Consider the following 25,657-nt stretch of genomic DNA (forward strand, 5'->3'; position numbering starts at 1 on the left):
CTTTGGAGAAGCTGTCACATTGACTTGTTTTCAATCTGAACCTTGTAGTTTACATGATGCCCATTACCTTTTGCCCGTGCTTCATGTCATTACATGTGTTAGCCACTAGGGAGTGTCCTTGTCAAGCCATTGAAATTGAGGCCCTGAATGAACCAACACCTTTAGTAAAGGCATCCTCTCTTCCTTGAAAATTTGACCAATGTTGCTTGTTAACCATCTCTTGTTGTCCTCCACAATGAAATCGGGGAGGGGACTGTGGATCTGTTTTCGTCCGTTTGTATGTTAGTCACACGCGGTATCTCAGACGGCACTGGCCTGATTTTGACGAAACTCGGGTGAATTATGTGTCTTGCCATAGAGATCCGCCGTTTACAAAATGACACAGATTGGACCAAGGCGGGAGCTGTAGTAATGAACTGAAATGTGTTAGTCACACACAGTATCTCAATTGGCCCAAGGGTGCTGCATCATGTTTACTGTTTTTAAACGTTTCACTAGGGAGAGGCTATAAGGAAACTGCTTACCAAATTCTAAAACTGACCCCTACCTTAACTGTAACCTTAACCTAATTTTAACCAATTCTGAAATTAAATATTGGATTGCAGGTCAGGAGTGTCCATATAGCCTTTTCCATATCACTAAGTTACACTTTCATCAACATTCATAAACAGGTGAGGGGCTAAAACTTATACTTCATTTTTATTTCAAAATCATATAAAATCAGCTTATTTCAATTTTCACATTTTAAAATGTCCTAAAATATACATTTTCAGCTACATACAGGTTGTGGGGGGAAAAATACATAGGCGGGCTAGTTGCAGGTATGCTACAGGAGCAGCAGGTATTTATGTACACAGCACTGTGTATATCCTAGGATACAACTGTCATGACGTTGCCCTCTTTGGGTACAGCGAGAACTACCCCATCCCTCCCTCTGTACCAGCCCTTTTCTATGGACCATCCCCCTACCTCCCTGTCTCCTACACCCAGGCTGCTGTGGTCAGAGAGGTCGTACATTCCTGGAGGAGATTATCTCCTCATGGCCACAGTATAGAGAGAGAGTGAGTTTTCATAGAGAGAACAAAGGAATTTCTTCCACCTCACTGAACTGGAGGTCCGAACAGTATTTATGTTCTGGAGAAAGTATAAAATATCAGTGAAGAATCCAGCTACGAACTGGTCAGTTGGTACAATTTTGTGAAACTCATGAGAGACAATACGGCCACATTACCATAACGCTGTTTATACAATAGCCTCAGTTATGAGGCTTACATCTAATTGTTGTATAAGATGAATGAGTGAGGATGATACTGTTTGTGAAATTGTGTAATGTGATTTTGGACTGTTTAATGAAGGAAATTCCAATTCCCTAAAAGGTTTCACTAAGTCATTGGCATGCCCCCAGGGGCACAGACAGGACCTGGCTTCATGAGACAGCCCTTTTCGATGTTCTGAATAAAACCCTCACCTGGGTTTTCTATCACCAGACCGAGCTTACCTCAATTACGAGATGGCTAAAGGTTGCAGACCAGCTTACCACGAGAGGGCCAAGGTTTGAGTAGAGACCATAAACCTGAGTATAAGCTCAGGTTTGAGTAGATGGCTGAATCTTTTAACCATACCACGTGGTTAAACTCAGACTATCGATACCGACAGAATAAGAACAAGTCTTTGATATTAATTACTAGACTGCAGCTAGGAATTCGGTATCATTGAACGCGAAGAACGACAACCGCCGAAATATCTATTCTATAACGACATGAATGAATGTCACTCTGAACTATCCATCCTAACCACGACAGAGAGAGAGAGAGAGGGCGGACAGACTCTCCAACCGAGATCCCGACGACACACTGAGCGTAAATATATATATATTGTTTGCAATTGTTCCCCGAATGAGTGAGCGTTCATGTGCAAAGGATTAGCATTTCAATTGTTATAATTATCACTCTGTCTAACAAGCCGCCATACCGGTTTAGCCCACTAGGGCACATTCCCCGATCATTTCTTTGTAACCATATCTTGTTTGTGTGATGCATTTCTGTGAGTACTTAGTAAATAAATGATTTAAGACAATTGATGTATGGATGACTCATAGTGAAGACTGGGTTCGTGCAGATAACCAACAATTTACGACGTTTGGAATGAGACTAACGTGAGGTAAAGAATAACTCATTAATCAGAAGACTAAGTGATCAGATATTAAAATATCTGAAAGTTATATTAGGAAAATTATAACTTTGTAATCTGAATATTTTCCTTGGTGCCCCGACTTCCTAGTTAATTACAGTTACATGATTAAGTAGTTTAATCACGTAAAAATAATTACAGAGAATTTTTGATAAAGATTAATCTTCAGTTTAATGATGCCAAAGACACGACACAACTTAACTGTGTACCACAGAGAAAGAGGTGAAAAAAGAGAACATAGAATTTCATCACAGGTTCCACGTAGAGATGCCTCATTCACAAAAGAAGCAGTGCATTTGAATGTAACAGGAAAATTGTCAAACTTTAAATCAGAACTTTGCGCTTTCAACATATAAATCAATCATCAATCAACATATGAAAGTCAGTAGTTCTGTGTAGACTGTTAAAAAAAAAAAAACTTTTGCAAAAGTTTTAATTTGTGAAGACTAAGTGTGTGTATAGACACGCATTTGTACCTTTTTTTCCATTATGAAACTCCTTAGTCATCAATGCCTAACTGTTACTACAAGAACAACACCGTACAGAACAGTAATGCTCTTATAGCAGTCCTCAATTCAAACATTTATCTTCCTTGTTGATTTGCTGCTCATTTTGTTCATAGAGCTCTTCTATGTTACGAGTCAGATCAGACTCACAGCCAGCTGCATCCAGACTCCTCAACAACACTGAAACACACCGTATTAATCCCAAATGGTAGTCTATTCCCTATTTAGTGCACTACATTTGGCCAGGGCAAATAGGGGCTCTGGTCAAAAGTAATGCACTATATAGGGTGCCATTTGGGATGAACACAGCCGCTCTTCTGCTATCAATAAAATGAGAATATTTTTTTTCACAGAATTCATGGAGCTGTGTAAACATACATTTATACACACCCTTCTGTATAATAACAATTGGGGTATACATGTATTATACCACGATATAGATTGACAATGTGTCAAACTCAATTCGGACTAATTTACCAATCTGACAACAAACCTTTTGTTCAGATTTTAGAACACAAATCCGAGAGAATACAGCAAGTTTGTTTTAACACAGTTTGTAACTGCCTATTCAGACCTCAACCTAGCCAATATTACTCCTACAGTATATAGACTCTTATGAGTGCTCATATACAGTATTCACTGGCCTAACATATGCATGTACATAGAACTCAGCACAGCTATGAGACTTCATTCATTGTACATGCATTGTACAACTCCCTATAAAGAAGAGATTAGCATATACATATATGTTATTACTCCTAATGACATCTGTCTGTTGTTATAACTCTTAATGGCGTCTTATGTCAGTCTTATGGCGGTGTGATAAAGGTCATGTCACCTAAAAGACCCCGTACAATACTGAGATGACTCAAATACACAGAAATCGGCTAGGAGCCGCCGTAGAGTATAGAACACAGCTATGAAGCTTCATTTAGCTACGTAGTGTATTGTACACTGAAGTCCCGCTGGAAGACCTCACATGGAGATGACACCTATGAGACTTCATACAGCATACATAAGGACCCTAGGAGACTTAATTACGCACAGTGATCCTCTATGAGACTTCATTGAGCATACATGAGAATTGTATGAGACTTGCCAAGGATTGCTAGACCTACTGATTGTACAGTGATAATCTATGAGAATTCATACAGCATACACAGGCCTAACACATGTCATAATGTACAGGAGCCAGCTAAGACACCTTATAAAGTATACATAGGATCCAGCTCCGAGAACTCAGTATACATGCATTGAGTGTACAAAACATTAAGAACACCTGCTCTTTCCATGACATAGACTAACCAGGTGAATCCAGGTGAAAGCTATGATCCCTTATTGATGTCCCTTGTTAAATCCACTTCAATCAGTGTAGATGGAGGGGAGGAGAAAGGTTAAAGAAGGATAAGCCTTGAGACAATTGAGACATGGATTGTGTATGTGTGCCATTCAGAGGTTGAATGGGCAAGACACAATATTTAAATAACTTTGAACAGGGTATGGTAGTAGTTGCCAGTCGTACCGGTTTGTGTCAAGAACTGCAACGCTGCTGGGTTTTTAACACTCAACAGTTTCCCATGTGTATCAAGAATGGTCCACCATCCAAAGGACATCCAGCCAACTTGACACAACTGTGGGAAGCATTGGAGTCAACATGAGCCAGCATCCCTGTCAAACACTTTAGGTGCAACTCAATATTAGGAAGGTGTCCTTAATGTTTTGTACACTCTGTGTAGACTCCAATGAGACCTCATAAGGTATACTTCCTATAAGAGCTCATAGAGAATACTTAGGACTGGTCAAAATAAGTTGTTTTCAAACCGTTTCAACGATTGTCATATATAAGAACTGCAGATTTGTATATGAAAAGTCCCACTTCCATCTAGCAGGAGTCAAGACTTTCTGGTCCATGATCAATCATCAGAAGCAACACTATATTAGAACCATAACCCTTCCTGGAGTTCATGTTTCAGTTAATAGTATGGCAGCTTTCTAGCCTGGTCCCAGAACTGGTTGTGCTTCTGCCAACTCCATTGCTGTCACTGTAAAGTCATGTTTGTCATGACAGTTCTATAAGGACTTTTCAGGAGTGCCTAAGCAGACTGGGCCCCAGGCTATAAGCTTTCTGCCTTGGGAGTAAATTTATGAAACTGCACTCGGTGTGCCACTTTTTGTACTTAGTTATAAAGTGTGCATCCCAAATGTCACCCTTTTCCCTATATAGTGTTGGTATAAAGAATAGGATGCTATTTGAGGCACAAACAAACATGGACACTAAAAACAAGTAAAAAAATAGCACTATATTTTGTTAAACATAACTTACATGGCGCTAGAATTTAGTTTAACACTTTGAAAAGATTTCCGTCTACATTTGTACACATACTTCTCTCTCAGACAAAAGAGGACTACATTATTAAACAGCATCCTACAGCAGCTAGGTTTCACGTTGTATAAACCTATGGCTTGTGATTCTACACTGAAGGAAATGACATCATGCGATTTCCAGTATTTGTCCTCATCTATGTTGTAAGGAGTTGCCAGTCAGTTGGCTGTTGAATGGAAAAGTAATGGAAGTAAAGTCAAGAACAGAACATATCAGGGCCTTGACTTGAGAATAGTAGAATAGTTTGTACTGGAGTGGTTGTCAGTCTTGAACACTTGGAAGTGTACAAACACCAAAACAGACGTTGGTTGGAGATGGCAGAGGGTCAGGTAAAGTACTGTAGCTCAGGTCACATGTATAGTAGCTCAGGTGTAGTGACTGGAGTTTATCCTCCTCTTCCTTCTCTTTAATGACAAGACACCATAACCAACGTTGGCCGTGGGCACTAGATTACCTGCTGGGTATTGACGAATGGTGGTCATTCAACATGTAGAATTCTCTTTAAATAAACAGAAAATGAGAGCCAACGTGGTCAGAGGCTATAGGATTTCCAACCGCTGTTTTTAACCCTTCATCGGCGCAGCCTATTTGTCCGTTAGGTCTAAACTGAGATTGACTGTACCCGCTACCCAGGTCAGGTGTAACCTACATTCCAATATTCACCAGGGGACAATGTTAGGGGAGGCTAAGCACAGAGGTTTGGGTTCAGGTTAGAGTTTGTGTGGATCATCTAGCCATAGTCACACAGTGCTGAGAAAATAGGAGGGTGTCATTTGAGATGTGCCCCTTGTTTGTGCACTCAGTGCTGAGGGTCCATGGTTGTTGTTGTTAATTTGTCTGTCCGTTTGTCTCTTCTGAGTGCTGCTGTGTGCTGGTTAATGTGGTCTTAAGGACTACAAAGGCCCTTTGAACTGGTTCCCAGAGAGATGCTGGCGGATGGAAGGCTTGGAGCCTGCAGCGTCACCTAGTTTACGCCACACCACCTGAGAACACAACAGAGTACAGGGAAGTGAGAGAAGGGACACAAAACCCTGTTACACATCATTGTCATACAACGGCTGTATACTATCTACAGTATATATAGAAGTGTAGAAGTGAAATGTAGTACTAATTAGGCTTTAAAAAACTGTTACACAAAGCTTGTTATTGTATCACATTTGATTATATCTGAATGTATGCATTCTGAGGGTATGACCTGTGGGTTGGGTCAAAGGGAGGTCATAGAGAGATGGGAACCATAGATATGACTGGAATCCAGCCAACCAATGGGTGTCAACAAAAATGTGCTCCACATAATCTGAGCAGAAAATGCAATTATAGGGGGAGACAACAACAGCTGTGCAACTCTTAACTCTGTGATGAGAGAGAGAGGTCGACCCACAGGACCATGTAACATAGACCTCATTAGTGACCAGGATGTTGGTGGATTTATCTCTTTATGGTAGATGGGATACTTGACTGTAAATGGCTGCATTGTGCCTCCATGTTCTCTGTCTCTCATGTACAGAGCTCTGTGTGGAACAACCAACAGGCATGGCTACTGAAAGCCTGGAAGGGCCCCGGGGTTGTCCCTGCGAGAACACTGGTCCCAAAGTACCCTGCACTCCTCGCCAGGCCTGTCACAGTGCACTACTTTTGATGGGCCCTGATCAAAAGAAGTGCACTGTGAAAGGGAGTAGGATGACATTTGGGATGACCAGATCCCCTGGTCTGGGGGTGGATATGCTGTTGAGATGAGAGAAGGCGGGGCCTGTAGCTTCTATCTCATAGTTCTATCCTCCTATCTTATCCTAGGCCTGGGAGGTTGACAGGGGGAATGTATCTGGGAGGTTGACAGGGGGAATGTATCTGGGAGTTTTACAGGGGGAATGTATCTGGGAGTTTTACAGGGGGAATGTATCTGGGAGGTTTACAGGGGGAATGTATCTGGGAGGTTGACAGGGGGAATGTATCTGGGAGGTTTACAGGGGGAATGTATCTGGGAGGTTGACAGGGGGAATGTATCTGGGAGGTTGACAGGGGGAATGTATCTGGGAGGTTGACAGGGGGAATGTATCTGGGAGGTTGACAGGGGGAATGTATCTGGGAGGTTGACAGGGGGAATGTATCTGGGAGGTTTACAGGGGGAGTGTATCTGGGAGGTTGACAGGGGGAATGTATCTGGGAGGTTGACAGGGGGAATGTATCTGGGAGGTTTACAGGGGGAATGTATCTGGGAGGTTTACAGGGGCTCGAAGGCTTAAAAGGCCACAATAAAAGCTTCCATTGTTTCTCCCAGTGAAGTTATTTTAATTGCGCTGACAAGTGTGTCGTAAACACTATGGCTCCTTTATGGGAACCTCCAATTATAGCACGGGGAAGTGAAGGGTTGAGAGGGGGGAGGTTGAGAGGGAGGGATGGAGGGGGGTAATTGTGCAGTAATTGAAACACTGCTCTCCGTCAAAGCGATGGCAGGCTTGTGATTCTGACAGGCAAACAAACAGAAACGGGGAGGGGGGAGAGAGAGAGATGCAACTCATGTATCTTAATCAAGCTCTCATTATTAGCTTGCTGGGATAGGAGAGAGGAGATGAGAAAGGTAATGTGGAAGAGAGCAGAGAGAGAAAGTTTCTTACGTTACACATCTCCCTGACGATGGCCTTCTCCTTCTCACTGAGGTCTTCGTCGTAGTCTTCAGGGATCTTCTTCTCCAGGTTCTCATGGACCTCCAGTACCTTCATGGCATGGACCACAGCCTCTGGCTTCTGGCCCACAGGGAGGTAGTCTGCTGGAGGGGACGGCTCACCACTGGGGGACCTACCAGAGCCCTGGAGAGAGAGGAGAGATGGTCAGTGTGGTCACACACACATGAATATACTTTATTCTCTCTCACACACACACAAATGCGCACACACACACCATCATGTTTGTAACGTCATGCTAATCCCCCCTCTCCCCTCTCTATCTGGGGTACTATAGTTCACCACCCCAGGCACCGAAATTAGATTAAATCCTTTAATTCTGGGTCCTGCCCTGGTCCTCCCCTGGTAGGGTTACACCTCCCCTGGTCCTCCCCTGGTGGGGTTACAACTACCCTGATCCTAACCTGGTCCTAGCCTGGTGGGGTTACAACTCCTCTGGTCCTAACCTGGTGGGGTTACACCTCCCCTGGTCCTCCCCTGGTGGGGTTACAACTCCCCTGATCCTAACCTGGTGGGGTTACAACTCCCCTGATCCTCCCCTGGTGGGGTTACAACTCCCCTGATCCTAACCTGGTGGGGTTACAACTCCCCTGGTCCTAACCTGGTCCTCCCCTGGTGGGGTTACAACTCCCCTGATCCTAACCTGATCCTCCCCTGGTGGGGTTACAACTCCCCTGATCCTAACCTGGTGGGGTTACAACTCCCCTGGTCCTAACCTGGTCCTCCCCTGGTGGGGTTACAACTCCCCTGATCCTAACCTGATCCTCCCCTGGTGGGGTTACAACTCCCCTGGTCCTAGCCTGGTCCTCCCCTGGTGGGGTTACAACTCCCCTGGTCCTAGCCTGGTCCTCCCCTGGTGGGGTTACAACTACCCTGATCCTAACCTGATCCTCCCCTGGTGGGGTTACATCTCCCCTGGTCCTCCCCTGGTGGGGTTACAACTCCCCTGATCCTAACCTGGTGGGGTTACAACTCCCCTGATCCTAACCTGGTGGGGTTACAACTCCCCTGATCCTAACCTGGTGGGGTTACAACTCCCCTGGTCCTAACCTGGTCCTCCCCTGGTGGGGTTACAACTCCCCTGATCCTAACCTGATCCTCCCCTGGTGGGGTTACAACTCCCCTGATCCTAACCTGGTGGGGTTACAACTCCCCTGGTCCTAACCTGGTCCTCCCCTGGTGGGGTTACAACTCCCCTGATCCTAACCTGATCCTCCCCTGGTGGGGTTACACCTCCCCTGGTCCTCCCCTGGTGGGGTTACAACTCCCCTGGTCCTAACCTGGTGGGGTTACATCTCCCCTGGTCCTAACCTGGTGGGGTTACAACTCCCCTGGTCCTCCCCTGGTGGGGTTACAACTCCCCTGGTCCTAACCTGGTGGGGTTACATCTCCCCTGGTCCTAACCTGGTAGGGTTACAACTCCCCTGGTCCTAACCTGGTCCCCTGGTGGGGTTACAACTCCCCTGATCCTAACCTGGTCCTCCCCTGGTGGGGTTACATCTCCCCTGATCCTAACCTGGTGGGGTTACAACTCCCCTGGTCCTAACCTGGTCCTCCCCTGGTGGGGTTACAACTCCCCTGATCCTAACCTGGTCCTCCCCTGGTGGGGTTACATCTCCCCTGGTCCTAACCTGGTGGGGTTACAACTCCCCTGGTCCTAACCTGGTCCTCCCCTGGTGGGGTTACAACTCCCTCCTAACCTGGTCCTCCCCTGGTGGGGTTACATCTCCCCTGGTCCTAACCTGGTAGGGTTACATCTCCCCTGGTCCTAACCTGGTGGGGTTACAACTCCCCTGGTCCTAACCTGGTGGGGTTACATCTCCCCTGGTCCTCCCCTGGTGGGGTTACATCTCCCCTGATCCTAACCTGGTCCTCCCCTGGTGGGGTTACAACTCCCCTGGTCCTAGCCTGGTCCTCCCCTGGTGGGGTTACAACTCCTCTGGTCCTCCCCTGGTGGGGTTACAACTCCCCTGATCCTAACCTGGTCCTACCCTAGTGGGGTTACAACTCCCCTGATCCTAACCTGGTCCTACCCTAGTGGGGTTACAACTCCCCTTATCCTCCCCTGGTGGGGTTACAACTCCCCTGGTCCTAACCTGGTCCTACCCTGGTGGGGTTACAACTCCCCTGATCCTAACCTGGTCCTACCCTAGTGGGGTTACAACTCCCCTGATCCTAACCTGGTCCTCCCCTGGTGGGGTTACATCTCCCCTGATCCTAACCTGGTCCTCCCCTGGTGGGGTTACAACTCCCCTGGTCCTAGCCTGGTCCTCCCCTGGTGGGGTTACAACTCCTCTGGTCCTCCCCTGGTGGGGTTACAATTCCCCTGATCCTAACCTGGTCCTACCCTGGTGGGGTTACAACTCCCCTGATCCTAACCTGGTCCTACCCTGGTGGGGTTACAACTCCCCTGATCCTCCCCTGGTGGGGTTACAACTCCCCTGATCCTAACCTGGTCCTCCCCTAGTGGGGTTACAACTCCCCTGATCCTCCTCTGGTGGGGTTACAACTCCCCTGGTCCTAACCTGGTCCTCCCCTGGTGGGGTTACATCTCCCCTGGTCCTACCCTAGTGGGGTTACAACTCCCCTGGTCCTAACCTGGTCCTACCCTGGTGGGGTTACAACTCCCCTGATCCTAACCTGGTCCTACCCTGGTGGGGTTACAACTCCCCTGGTCCTCCCCTGGTGGGGTTACAACTCCTCTGGTCCTCCCCTGGTGGGGTTACATCTCCCCTGATCCTCCCCTGGTGGGGTTACAACTCCCCTGGTCCTAGCCTGGTCCTCCCCTGGTGGGGTTACAACTCCCCTGGTCCTAGCCTGGGCCTGCCCTGGTGGGGTTACAACTCCTCTGGTCCTCCCCTGGTGGGGTTACAACTCCCCTGATCCTCCCCTGGTGGGGTTACATCTCCCCTGGTCCTACCCTGGTGGGGTTACAACTCCCCTGGTCCTAACCTGGTCCTCCCCTGGTGGGGTTACATCTCCCCTGATCCTAACCTGGTCCTACCCTGGTGGGGTTACACCTCCCCTGGTCCTACCCTGGTGGGGTTACAACTCCCCTGGTCCTAACCTGGTCCTCCCCTGGTGGGGTTACATCTCCCCTGATCCTAACCTGGTCCTACCCTGGTGGGGTTACACCTCCCCTGGTCCTCCCCTGGTGGGGTTACAACTCCCCTGGTCCTAACCTGGTGGGGTTACATCTCCCCTGATCCTAACCTGATCCTCCCCTGGTGGGGTTACAACTCCCCTGATCCTAACCTGGTGGGGTTACAACTCCCCTGATCCTAACCTGGTGGGGTTACAACTCCCCTGTGTCTTTCCATCTCTGGGTCACAGCTGATGCACAAAGAGGTATTTGAGGGAGAGGAGTGGTAGTCCTGACTATCCTAGCTCTATCCTATCCCCCCCAGTACATGTCAGTCCCAGCACTCACTGTCCAAGCCCTTAGTTATCCCTATCCCTGGTCCTATCCCAATACAGCTCAGTCCCAGCACTCACTGTCCAAGCCCTTAGTTATCCCTATCCCTGGTCCTATCCCAATACAGCTCAGTCCCAGCACTCACTGTCCAAGCCCTTAGTTATCCCTATCCCTGGTCCTATCCCAATACAGCTCAGTCCCAGCACTCACTGTCCAAGCCCTTAGTTATCCCTATCCCTGGTCCTATCCCAATACAGCTCAGTCCCAGCACTCACTGTCCAAGCCCTTAGTTATCCCTATCCCTGGTCCTATCCCAATACAGCTCAGTCCCAGCCTTTTGAGCACCACTCTAGCATTAAATCCTCAACAATCCCAGCCAGCATTCCAACGCCGGTGCCCCTGAGGAGAGAGAGAGAGGAAGAGTCTGACTGGAGTGTGAGCGACACACACACACACAAAGGAGCGAGGCAATAACAACATCTCCAGGGTGGATGGTGTAGGCCCCTGCTGTAGAGGTATTATAGAAGAGGAAGGAAGTGAACCTGATCCGTCTGCCAGTCTACTGTTACAGAGCCTGTATCAATACCTAGTAGCAATCCTCAGAGAACACTGAGATAGACACCACACTTATGTGCATCCCAAATGGCACCCTATTCCCTGTATAGTTGTCACGTTCCTGACCTGTTTTCAGCCGTTACAATAGTGTACTACATTTGACCAGGGCCCATATGCCTCTGGTCAAAAGTAGTGCAATATGTAGGGAATATGGTGGCATTTGGGGTGTAGACTGAACAAAGTCAGTTTAAAAGAAAATATAAGTAGAGGCTCTAGTCTAAAAGACACATATTAACAACCAACCATTTTTACAAGACTGAGAATCACTCATTAAAAGTACATTGCAACTGCTACTGTGTCAGAGAGAATCTTGATTGACTTTGACATTTGATTTGCTGCTCTTGTTATTAAACGGTTGGGATTTTGCCTCAGTCGGTGCTACAGCGATGTGATCACGATCGTGACGGATGTAGGGGGGTGTATGGGCTATAGAGGGGGGGTTAGCAGGGGTGGGGGCAACCCCCTCAACAATAGGTACCATCTCTCTCTACGTATCACAGGTAGCCCCTCACAACACGTATTGACGTAGCACACAGGTTATGCCAAACAATAATGTCATGACGTTGGCCTGTGGGTAAGGTTTATGACCCCCCCATAAATACCTTTCTCCCTTCCCTCTCTCTTGACTCTACAGAGGGACTCTTGAATAGCCTTTGTTAAACATAGAGAGTCTGGGAACATCGAACAAGTGGAGGGAAAGGAACCATATTTCGGTAATAGAACCAGTTGAAAATATGCGTTGGTACTTAATGAATATGATGTCAGTTCGGTTGTCATCTGAGACATTATGACTGATGACAGGACGACATAAACTGTATCTGGGAAAGTCTACACATTATAGTTATCAGATTCACATGGAATTGTTGTGCAATTAAAATGTTTAAATATACAATTATTGGTGAAAAGATTAAATGTAATTTTAGCTTCCAAATGAGAGATTTGGGTTTTCATAAGGTTAGGGCTCTGCTCAATCAGTGGCCCGCGCCTGTGAAGAGACATGGGTTATAAAGTATGAAACACACCCTTCTCCCTCCACTATATAAGCCCTTGACGAAAATGTAACCTCCTGTTCCGGGTACATTAGGATGACGATCCGATGTCAGAAGGATTCAGATAATAACTACAGAACGAAGCCAACCTCAGCGTGAACTTTGGTTGCGAATGGTATGAACTTTGAACTCTTATTCGCTACAGAAGTGATACCTCCTAGCTGTTGAGTTAGCAGCGGCCGCTGTAAACGTGGGCTAGGAAAGGACGGACAGAGTATCCCGTCTACCACACAATGACGACACTACAACGTTTCCCGTTCACCACCAGAGACACTCTTCAAAGGACTCTGTTGGGCAACACGGCCTTCCATCTACCACCAACCTATTGAAGCGCAGCTCATAGTAAATATTTATTGCATTTTCCTTTTCCAAATGGGCGGTAATTTAGAATGCATAACATTCTGTATTTACGATAGAGTAGCTGCCTACGGCCCGATAGAGACATCGCTTCTCCCTTTGTTCTTCAGTCTTCCCGCTCTTTCACTCAAACCCAGCCCCCTTTTCTTTGTGTAACCAGCTGTCATATCTGTTCTGTGCGCTAGGGACGTTTTCCTTTATGACATAATTTGTAATCAATGTATGATTCATTCTGTGTATATGTAATTCTGTGTGATTAGTTAGGTATTTAGTAAATAAATAATTAAACCCAATTTTGTATTGCTGATTCAACTTGTTAGCCAGGGTTCGTGAAGATAACCAAGAATTTACAACTTTCAGATGAGACTGAAATAAGGTGACGATTAATATTGACTGCTACTGATGTAAAATATTACTAGGTCTTTAAGAGTTTATTCAGAAGATAACTGTTCTATAAATATTATTTTGTGGTGCCCCGACTTTCTAGGTAATTACATTTACATGATTAGCTCAATCAGGTATAGGATTTTATAGAATAGCATGTCATATCACTTAATCCAGCATAGCCAAAGACACGACAATAAGCAAATATGTACTTTATTTCTACAACCCTGGACACCAGGGTTTAAAGTGTGTATCAGTCCATGTCATTGTGTGAGCGGAATGTGAATTGATGTGTGAGAGAGAGAGGGGTCATGATCAGATGAGCTCCTGCATTTTTCAGCATGTTCTTAAAAAACGATAGATTTAGAGTTAGATAAACTTGGATTTTTTTGCCAGGAACATATACGGGATGCTACCCTCTACAACAACCTTCACTCCAAATCAAAACTCAAAACCCACAACCTGATCTTGGATGGAATTACGGAATCACCTGGAAGGCTTACAACTACCAAAGATTATTATTCCAAAGCTATACAGCAAATGCTCTGGAAACCTGAAAACACCAACCTGGAACTGAGTGAGTAATGTTTAGTCTGAAGCTTTATTTTATTTCCAAAAGCCAAGAAGAAAAATACATTCCATTACTATATAAGGACTGAATGCTAAATTAAGGCTGCCAAGCTTGATACAACTTCAATTAGCACTTCTCCACCTGAAACTAGTGTTGGGGGAAAAACATACAACATTATAAAATCCATGTACACAAACAACAAGTGTGTGGATACAATTGGCTGAAATCACACACTTTTCTTTCCACAGGGCCGTGGGGTGACACAGGGATGCAGCTTAAGCCCCACCCTCTTCAACATATATATCAACGAATTGGCAAGGGCACCAGAACCAGAGCAGCACCCGGCCTCACCCTACTAGAATCTGAAGTCAAATGTCTACTGTTTGCTGATGATCTGGTGCTTTTGTCCCCAACCAAGGAGGGCCTACAGCAGCACCTAGATCTTATGCACAGATTCTGTCAGGCCTGGGCCCTAACAGCCAAATCTCAGTAAAACAAAAATAATGGTGTTCCAAAAAAGGTCCAGTTGCCAGGACCACAAATACAAATTCCATCTAGACACAGTTGCCCTAGAGCACACAAAAAACTATACACCTCAGCCCAAACATCAGCGCCACAGGTAACTTCCACAAAGCTTTGAACGATCTGAGACAAGTAAAGAAGGGCCTATGCCATCAAAAGGAAAATAAAATTTGACAATGCCAATTACGATCTGAAAAGAAAATACTTGAATCAGTTATAGAACCCATTGCCTATATGGTTGTGAGGTATGAACCAAGAATTCACAAAATGGGACAAACACCAAATGGAGACTCTGCATGCAGAATTCAGCAAAAACAACCCTCTGCATGCAGAGCAGAATTAGGCAGACACCCGCTAATTATCAAAGTCCAGAAAAGAGATGTTAAATTCTACAACCACCTAAAAGGAAGCGATTCCCAAACCTTCCATAACAAAGCCATCACCTACAGAGAGATGAACCAGGAGAAGAGTCCCCTAAGCAAGCTCATCCTGGGGCTCTGTTCACAAACACAAAAACACCCCACAGAGCCCCAGGACAGCAACACAATTAGACCCAACCAAATCATGAGAAAATAAAAAGATCATTACTTGACACATTAGAAAGAATTAACAAAAACACAGAGCAAACTAGAATGCTATTTGGCCCTGAACAGAAAGTACACAGTTGCAGAATACCTGACCACTGTGACTGACCCAAACTTAAGGAACGCTTTGACTATGTACAGACTCAGTGAGCATAGCCTTGCTATAGAAAGACCGCCGTAGGCAGACAATGCCCACAAAATGAGGTGGAAACTGAGCTGTACTTACTAACCTCATGCCAAATGTATGACCATATTAGAGACACATATTTCACTCAGATTTATTTTCCCTTTTGTACTTTAACTATTTGCATATCATTACAACATTGTAAATAGACATAATATGGCATTTGAAATGTCTTTATTCTTTTGGAGTGTAATGTTTACTGTCCATTTTTTATTGTTTATTTCACTTTTGTTTATTATCTATTTTACTTGATTTGGCAATTTAAACATATGTTTACCATGCCAATAAACCCCCTTAAATTGAAATAGAATTGAGAGAGAGAGAGATATGATGCATTATTCAAAGCGTCACCTTCTGTGTTTGAAGTTGAAGTTCAAAGCCATGCTAATCAGGACAGGAGTCTAAAGTCGGTCTGTATTTCATTCCAGAACAGACACACACTCACACACACTTTTTGCACACACCACACTCTTATTCTTTTTTTACCTGAGTGGTTACCATGATGACTCCAAAGTTTTTTTTATCAGGACCAATCAGAGTTCTGATTAGCTAAAGAAGAGTGCTCTCCTCTCTCTTCTCTCCTCACTCTCCTCTCTCTGTCTCTGCTCTCTCTCCTCTCTCTGTCTCTGTCTCTGCTCTCTCTCCTCTTTCTGCTCTCTCTCCTCTCTCTGTCTCTGCTCTCTCTCCTCTCCTCCCTCTGTCTCTGATCTCTGTTTCCTCTCCTCTCTCTGTCTCTGCTCTCTCCTCTCCTCTCTCTGCTCTCTCCTCTCCTCTCCTCTGTCTCTGCTCCTTCAGTCTCTCTTCCTTCAATCATCACTTATCTCCTCTCCTTTCACAGCCTCCTATGCTCTCTCCCTTCTGTTCCTTCCCCCTCCTCTCCTCTCCCTCTTGTCCTCTCTCTCCCCCTCTCTACATTACTGCTGGAGGAAGAGGAGGAGTGTGGGGGGGATGGAGAGGAAAGGATGATGGAGGAAGAGGATAAGAAGGAAGAAGAGGGATTAAGAATGAGGACAATGACGCCCCCAAGGTGAGAGCTGGAGAGGGGGATGAAAGAGAAGGAGAGAGCAGAGGGCGTCTTTGCCCTTCTGTAAGGAGGGATGCTAATTTAATTAGTGGTCTTTAAGGGACGGCCTCTGGTTAAACATGGAAGCAACAGAGATACATGTGAAATCTCTGGGCTATAAAGGAGAGAGACAGAGAGACAGACATATAGAGAGAGAAATAAAGAGAGAGGGGGAAGACAGAGTTTATTTATTTTCTCTTTTGTACTTTAACTATTTGCACATCGTTACAACACCGTATATAGACATAATGACATTTGAAATGTCTTAATTCGTTTGGAACTTTTGTGAGCGTAATTTTTACTGTTCATGTTTTATTGTTTATTTCCCTTTGAGAGAGAGAGAAAGACCATTTAATTGACTTGAGAGAGAAAGTAAAGCCCATTGAAATGAATTGAGAGAGAAAGAGAGTCTTCAGCTTCAGTCTCCAGCTCTAAAGCTGGGCTAGAGAATCTGTCACGCCCTGATCTGTTTCACATGTCCTTGTGCTTGTCTCCACCCCCTCCAGGTGTTGCCCATCTTCTCCACTTATCCTCTGGGTATTGAAAAAACTTAAGCGCTATGGCTTTTCAACCTCTGCCATATTGTGGATTCAGAGCTATCTATCTAATAGAACTCAGACGGTTTTCTTTAATGTCTCTAATGTCAAACATGTAAAGTGTGGTGTACCGCAGGGCAGCTCTCTAGGCCCTCTACTCTTTTCTATTTTTACCAATGACCTACCACTGGCATTAAACAAAGCATGTATGCTGATGATTCAACCATATACGCATCAGCAACCACAGCTAATGAAGTCACTGAAACCCTTAACAAAGAGTTGCAGTCTGTTTTGGAATGGGTGGCCAGTGATAAACTGGTCCTGAACATCTCTAAAACTAAGAGCATTGTATTTGGTACAAATCATTCCTTAAGTGCTAGACCTCAGCTGAATCTGGTAATGAATGGTGTGGCTGTTGAAAAAGTTGAGGAGACTAAATTACTTGGCGTTACCTTAGATTGTAAACTGTCATGGTCAAAACATATAGATTCAATGGTTGCAAAGATTAGGCCTAGTCTTAACAAAGAGATGCTCTGATTTTTTTGACACCACATTCCAAAAAGCAAGTTCTGCAGGCTCTAGTTTTGTCTAATTTTGATTATTGTCCAGTCATGTGGTCCAGTGCTGCAAGGAAAGACCTAGTTAAGCTGCAGCTGGCCCAGAACAGAGCAGCACATTTTGCTCTTAATTGTAATCAGTGGGCTAATATGAATACTATACATGCCAGTCTCTATTGGCTAAGAGTTGAGGAGAGACTGACTGCAACACTTCTTCTTTTTATAAGAAACATTAATGTGTTGAAATCCCAAATTGTTTGCATAGTCAACTTACACACAGCTCTGACACACACACTTATCCCACCAGACATGCCACCAGGGGTCTTTTCATAGTCCCCAAATCCAGAACAAATTCAAGAAAACGTACAGTATTATATAGAGCCCTTATTGCATGGAACTTCCTTCCATCTCATATTGCTCAAATAAACAGCAAACCTGGTTTCAAAAAACAGATAAAACAACATCTCGCGGCATGACGCCTCTCCCCTATTTGACCTAGATAATTTGTGTGTATGCATTCATATGTAGGCTACGTGTGCCTTTTTGAAAATGTATGTTGTTCTGTCCGTGAGCTGTTCTTGTCTCATGATGTTCTGTATTATGTTTCATATTTTGTGTGGACCCCTGCCTGCCGTCCTGTACCTTTGCTCCTACTCTGGATTACTGAAGTCTGCCTGTCCCTGACCATGAGCCTGCCTGCCGTCCGGTACCTTTGCTCCTACTCTGGATTATCGACCTCTGCCTGACCTGACCCTGAGCCTGCATGCCTTCCTGTACCTTGGCCTCTGCTCTGGATTATCGACCCCTGCCTGCCTTGACCGGTCGTTTGCCTGCCCCTGTGGTTACAATAAACATTGTTACTTCACACAGTCTGCACTTGGGTCTTACCTTGATTCCTGATAGAATCAAAGCTAGATAAACAGAATGAGGGGTGGAAGTTAGGGTTAACATGATGTATTGCTGTTGTAAGGTCTACTGTATTACTCTGGGTTATTGGTTAAAGTCTGAGCTCTGTTTACATTAAAGACCTGAGGTTATTGTCTCTTAACACTCAGTGTGGAATGTGGAAGAGGCAGAGCAGAAGCAGGGCTGGAGTAAAAGTGCATATTACTGGAGACTGACATTCAATATTGCAAGATGGCGCCAACAGAGTTGGTCGCCTCGCTTCAAGTCCTTAGGAAACAATACAGTCATTTTTTTGTTTTTTGTTACATTGTTAGCCCAGAAAATCTTGAGTGTTATTACAAACAGCCAGGAAGAACTATTGGATATAAGAGCGACGTCAACTTACCAACATTACGACCAGGAATACAACTTTCCTGAAGCGAATCCGTTGTGCGGACCTCCACCCTGGACATTGGATCTAATCCCAGAGGCCGACCCAAAACAACGTTGTTGCCGCAGGAGAGGCAGACGGGGGGGCCTCCTGGTCAGACTTAGAAGGTGAGCACACCATCCACCGCTTCCGAGCATATTACTCGCCAATGTCCAGTCTCTAGACAACAAGGTGGATGAAATTAGGGCACGAGTTGCCTTCCAGAGAGACATCAGAGATTGTAACATTCTCTGTTTCATGGAAACATGGCTCACTCGGGATATGTTGTCAGAGTTGGTACAGCCACTGGGTTTCTTCATGTGTCGCGCCAACAGAAACAAACATCTCTCTGGTAAGAAGAATGGCGGGGGTGTATGCCTCATGATTAACGACTCATGGTGTAATCATAACAACATACAGGAACTCAAGTCCTTTTGTTCACCTGACCTAGAATTCCTTACAATCAAATGCCGACCGCATGATCTACCAAAATAATTATTTTCGATTATAGTATACCCCCCAAACAGATACCTCGACGGCCCTGAAAGAACTTCACTGGACTCCATGTAAACTGGAAACCATATATCCTGAGGCTGCATTTATTGTAGCTGGGGCTTTTAACAAATCTAATTTGAGAACAAGGCTACCTAAATTCTACCAGCACATTGATTGTGCTGGACCACTGCTACTCTAACTTCCGCAATGAATACAAGGCCCCTCTACCACCCACTCGGCAAATCTGACCATGACTCCATCTTGTTGCTCCCCTCATATAGGCAGAAACTAAAACTAGAAACTAAAAGAGCCAGTGCTTAGATATATCCACCACAAATCTGACCAATCGGATTCCACACTTCAAGATTACGCGATCACGTGGACTGGGATATGTTCCAGGTAGCCTCAGACAATAACATTGACGTATACCCTGACTCGGTGAGTGAGTTTATTAGGAAGTGCATTGGAGATGTTGTACCCACTGTGACTATTAAAACCTACCCTAACCAGAAACCGTGGATTGATGGCAGCATTCGTGCAAAACTGGAAGTGTGAACCACCACATTTAATCATGGCAAGGCGACTGGAAACATGACCGAATACAAACAGTGTAGTTATTCCCTCTGCAAGGCAATCAAATAAGCAAAGCGTCAGTACAGAGACAAAGTTGAGTCGTAATTTAACGGCGTATGTGGCAGGGTCTACAGAAAATCACAGATTACAAAAAGAAAACCAGCCCTGTCGCGGACATCAACGTCTTGCTCCCAGACAAATTAAACAACTTCTTTGCGCGCTTTGAGGACAATACAGTGGCACCGACACGGCACACTACCAAAGACTGTGGGCTCTCCTTCTCCATGGCCAACGTGAGTAAAATATTTAAACGTGTTAACCCTCGCAAGGCTGCCGGCCCAGACAGCATCCCTAGCCGAATACAGCGCCTCTTCAACCTCAGGGGGCTGAAGAAATGTGGCTTGTCACCTAAAACCCTCACAAACTTTTACAGATGCACAATCGAGAGCATCCTGTCGGGCTGTATCACCGCCTGGTACGGTAACTGCACTGCCCTTAACCGCAAGGCTCTCCAGAGGGTAGTGCTGTCTGCACAACGCATCACCGGGGGCAAACTACCTGCCCTCCAGGACACCTACAGCACCCTATGTCACAGGAAGGCCAAAAAGATCATAGAGGACAACAACCACCCGAGCCACTGCCTGTTCACCCCGCTATCATCCAGAAGGCGAGGTCAGTACAAGTGCATTAAAGCTGGGACCGAGAGACTGAAAAACAGCTTCTATCTCAAGGCCATCAGACTGTTAAACAGCCACTTTAATAAACCTGCGGGCTCTCCTTCACTGCAGCCGAGGTGAGTAAAACATTTAAACGTGTTAACCCTCGCAAGGCTGCAGGCCCAGACGGCATTCCCAGCCGCGTCCTCAGAGCATGCACAGACCAGCTGGCTGGTGTGTTTACGGACATATTCAATCAATCCTTATCCCAGTCTGCTGTTCCCACATGCTTCAAGAGGGCCACCATTGTTCCTGTTCCCAAGAAAGCTAAGGTAACTGAGCTAAATGACTACCGCCCCGTAGCACTCACTTCCGTCATCATGAAGTGCTTTGAGAGACTAGTCAAGAACCATATCACCTCCACCCTACCTGACACCCTAGACCCACTCCAATTTGCTTACCGACCCAATAGGTCCACAGATGACGCAATCGCAACCACACTGCACACTGCCCTAACCCATCTGGACAAGAGGAATACCTATGTGAGAATAATGTTCATCGACTACAGCTCAGCATTTAACACCATAGTACCCTCCAAACTCGTCATCAAGCTCGAGACCCTGGGTCTCGACCCCGCCCTGTGCAACTGGGTACTGGACTTCCTGACGGGCCGCCCCCAGGTGGTGAGGGTAGGTAACAACATCTCCACCCCGCTGATCCTCAACACTGGGGCCCCACAAGGGTGCGTTCTGAGCCCTCTCCTGTACTCCCTGTTCACCCACGACTGCGTGGCCATGCACGCCTCCAACTCAATCATCAAGTTTGCGGACGACACTACAGTGGTAGGCTTGATTACCAACAACGACGAGACGGCCTACAGGGAGGAGGTGAGGGCCCTCGGAGTGTGGTGTCAGGAAAATAACCTCACACTCAACGTCAACAAAACAAAGGAGATGATTGTGGACTTCAGGAAACAGCAGAGGGAGCACCCCCCTATCCACATCGACGGGACAGTAGTGGAGAGGGTAGTAAGTTTTAAGTTCCTCGACGTACACATCACGGACAAACTGAATTGGTCCACCCACACAGACAGCGTTGTGAAGAAGGCGCAGCAGCGCCTCTTCAACCTCAGGAGGCTGAAGAAATTTGGCTTGTCACCAAAAGCACTCACAAACTTCTACAGATGCACAGACGCACGGCCTATGCCGTTCTGTACCATCACTCATTCATATATCTTTATGTACATATTCTTTATCCCTTTACACTTGTGTGTATAAGGTAGTAGTTGTGGAATTGTTAGGTTAGATTACTCGTTGGTTATTACTGCATTGTCGGAACTAGAAGCACAAGCATTTCGCTACACTCGCATTAACATCTGCTAACCATGTGTATGTGACAAATAAAATTTGATTTGATTTGATCACTAACATTGAGCGGCTGCTGCCAACATACTGACTCAAATCTCTAGCCACTTTAAAAATAAAAAAGTGGATGTAATAAATGTATCGCTAGTCACTTTAAACAATGCCACTTTATATAATGTTTACATATCCTACATTACTCATCTCATACAGTTGAAGTCAGAAGTTTACATACACTTAGGTTGGAGTCATTAAAACTCGTTTTTCAACCACTCCACAAATGTCTTGTTTTAACAAACTATAGATTTGGCAAGTAAGTTAGGACTTTGTGCATGACACAAGTCATTTTTCCAACAATTGTTTACAGACAGATTATTTCACTTATAATTCAGTGTATCACAATTCCAGTGGGTCAGAAGTTTACATACACTAAGTTGACTGTGCCTTTAAACAGCTTGGAACATTTCAGAAAAGTATGTCATGGCTTTAGAAGCTTCTAATAGGCTAATTGACATAATTTGAGTCAATTGGAGGTGTACCTGTGGATGTATTTCAAGGCCTACCTTCAAACCCAGTGCCTCTTTGCTTGATATCATGGGAAAATCAAAAGAAATCAGCCAAGACCTCAGAAAAAAATTGTAGACCTCCACAAGTCTGGTTCATCCTTGGGAGCAATTTCCAAACGCCTGAAGGTACCACGTTCATCTGTACAAACAATAGTACGCAAGTATAAGCACCATTGGACCAAGCAGCCGTCATACCGGACAGGAAGGAGACGCATTCTGTCGCCTAGAGATGAACATACTTTGGCGCAAATCAATCCCAGAACAACAGCAAAGGACCTTGTGAAGATGCTGGAGGAAACGGGTACAAAACTATCTATATCCACAGTAAAACGAGTCCTATATCAACATAACCTGAAAGGCCGCTCAGCAAGGAAGAAGCCACTGCTCCAAAACCGCCATAAAAAAGCCAGACTATGGTTTGCAACTGCACATGGGGACAAAGATCGTACTTTTTGGAGAAATGTCGTCTGGTCTGATGAAACAAAAATAGAACTGTTTGGCCATAATGACCATAGTTATGTTTGAAGGAAAAAGAACACCATCCCAACCGTGAAGCACGAGGGTGGCAGCATCATGTTGTGGGGGTGCTTTGCTGCAGGAGGGACTGGTGCACTTCACAAAATAGATGGCATCATGAGGGAAGGAAAATTATGTGGATATATTGAAGCAACATCTCAGCAACATCTATATTGAAGACATCAGTCAGGAAGTTAAAGCTTGGTCGCAAATGGGTCTTCCAAATGGACAATGACCCCAAGCATACTTCCAAAGTTGTGACAAAATGGCTTAAGGACAACAACGTTAAGGCATTGGAGTGGCCATCACAAAGCCTTGACCTCAATCCTACAGAAAATTTTGGGGAAGAACTGAAAAAGTGTGTACGAGCAAGGAGGCCTAAAAACCTGACTCAGTTACACCAGTTCTGTCAGGAGGATTGGGCCAGAATTCACCCAACTTATTCTGGGAAACATGTGGAAGGCTACCCGAAACGTTTGACCAAAGTTAAACAATTTATAGGCAATGCTACCAAATACTAATTGAGTGTATGTAAACTTCTGACCCACTGACCCATAAAGAAATAAAAGCTGAAATAAATCATTCTCTACTATTATTCTGACATTTCACATTGTTAAAATAAAGTGGTGATCCTAACTGACCTAAGACAGGGAATTTTATGTCAGAATTAAATGTCAGGAATTGTGAAAAACTGAGTTTAAATGTATTTGGCTAAGTTGTATGTTAACTTCCGACTTCAACTGTATGTATATACTCTATTTTAAAAGATCTATTGCATTTTGCCTATGCCGCACGGCCATCGCGCATCCAGATATTATATGTACATATTCTTATTCCATCCCCTTACATTGTGTGTACAAGGTAGTCATTGTGAATTTGTTCGATTACTTGTTAGATATTACTGCACTGTTGGAACTAGAAGCACAAGCATTTCGCTCATCTTGCATTAACATCCACTAACCATGTGTATGTGACCAATAACATTTGATTTGATTTGATATTGGAAAGTGGGATCGTACACCTTGAAATGTAGAGGAGCTGGAGAAGGTTTGAAAGTGTTTGAAAGTCCAGTTCAAAGCAAGTCAGCGAGGGAAACTCTTGAAGCACTTCAAAGGAGTTAAGGCCGCAATAAGAGGAAGAATGTACCGATGTAGGGATAGAAATCTGCGGACTGGTTTCAACCTTGTGTGAGTCTTTGAGACTCAGGAAATGCCTTACAAATGTCTGAGCTTTCAGAACTCTCTTTCTCTCTCCCTCTGAATGTGTCCCCCATGTGTGTGTCTTTTCCCTGTTGGCTTTGATCTTTCCTGACAGATCATGACCCCTGACCTTGACCCTTATCAGCCGGAGTGAGAACATAAAACAACAATGCTGCTGCCACAAAGACCTCTGCTTTGGTGACCACTGCTACGGTGACTGTTACCGCAGCGACCTCTAATTGTTGTTCAATTAAAATATACTGCAAATCGGCTCAAAACAGATACGGTTTTCTGGTAGCTAGGATTTATCCACTGAGTGGTCAGGGCAGGGAGAGGGAGTGGTTTGGCGCCATACTGTACGTACATTCTGCAGTGGGTCTTGCTGGTACCGTGAGAGCTGAGACTCAGAGTGGTAGAAACCCTTCCTCAGACTCTTCAGATCACCACTTTTAATCTGCTGAGAGATAGAGGGAGAGAAAGAGAGAGAGAGAGAGAGAGCAGCAAGAGGAAGAGGGGGAGAGAGAGAGAGAGAGAGGGAGAGAGAGAACACATTTAGAGGAGTAGACAGTGCACACGGAAGTCCAAGAGGAGAAAATGTGCTGCTGATATCTGTACAAGAGAGAGGAGCTCAGCACAGAAGTTGAGAGGTTTGATGCTCAGGATTGTCAATAGGCCATTTTAGAACACCTTGTAAGACAGCAGTTGTCAGTTCAGTTCATTTATACGCTATCTATCGTATCATTGAAAATGGCCAGCATGTGTTTTGTATTCTCCTGCCTGGGGTAAAATAAATGGCATCCCTCTGCCTCAGGACACTGTGACTTTGGTTAGCTGCCTGTAAAAATGTCACCAATCTGTGTATAACAAGGCAATAACAGAGAGAAGACATAAGGGTAGATAGATAGAAAAACACAAACTGCGCCCTTGGGGTTACAACTGTATACCAGGCTTTTAAGAGGATTGGCCTCTTTTTGCAGAGAGAGAGAGTGTGTGTGTGTGTGTGTGTGTGTGTGTGTGTGTGTGTGTGTGTGTGTGTGTGTGTGTGTGTGTGTGTGTGTGTGTGTGTGTGTGTGTGTGTGTGTGTGTGTGTGTGTCTGTGCAGGGCAGTAGGGTCACTGTAGGGTCACTGTGATGACACCCCTGTGAGTTAAAGAGTGTTAAAGAACAGCTGAGAGGTCATTCCCAGGGATCAAAGGTCAGTTTCCCTCAGTACCCATACAGGACTCTTGAAGTACCACAGAATGGTTTAACTAGATTCCACACTGAGAGTTATCAACATATCAGGATCTGTTCTGAACTATTCAGTGTTGTTTTGCATTTATCCACCGCTCACAGCAACCCTTCAGTTGAAAACACTCGTTGTGGTTAGGCTCCCTTCC

The 25,657-nt window shown here is 45.2% G+C and overlaps 1 protein-coding gene across 3 annotated transcripts in view; it reads right to left on the reverse strand.

Annotated features, from left to right (window-relative positions):
• Nucleotides 1-680: 680 nt before the first annotated feature.
• Nucleotides 681-25,657, reverse strand: part of LOC139563400 (coiled-coil domain-containing protein 85C-A-like) — a 93,669-nt gene continuing 68,692 nt past the window's right edge. The window contains exons 3-5 of one of the 3 annotated variants that reach the window (XM_071382040.1): nucleotides 24,643-24,732; nucleotides 7,695-7,886; nucleotides 681-6,062 (exon numbers count right to left, since the gene is read on the reverse strand). In XM_071382040.1, the coding sequence (XP_071238141.1) occupies nucleotides 5,973-6,062; nucleotides 7,695-7,886; nucleotides 24,643-24,732 (372 nt within the window). In that variant the 3' untranslated portion in view covers nucleotides 681-5,972. Of the gene's footprint in view, nucleotides 6,063-7,694; nucleotides 7,887-24,642; nucleotides 24,736-25,657 lie in introns of all 3 variants that reach the window. The other 2 variants (XM_071382039.1, XM_071382042.1) reach the window with 2 other exon arrangements.

Source organism: Salvelinus alpinus, chromosome 34, assembly GCF_045679555.1.
Source record: "Salvelinus alpinus chromosome 34, SLU_Salpinus.1, whole genome shotgun sequence".
Taxonomy (NCBI): Eukaryota; Metazoa; Chordata; class Actinopteri; order Salmoniformes; family Salmonidae; genus Salvelinus; species Salvelinus alpinus.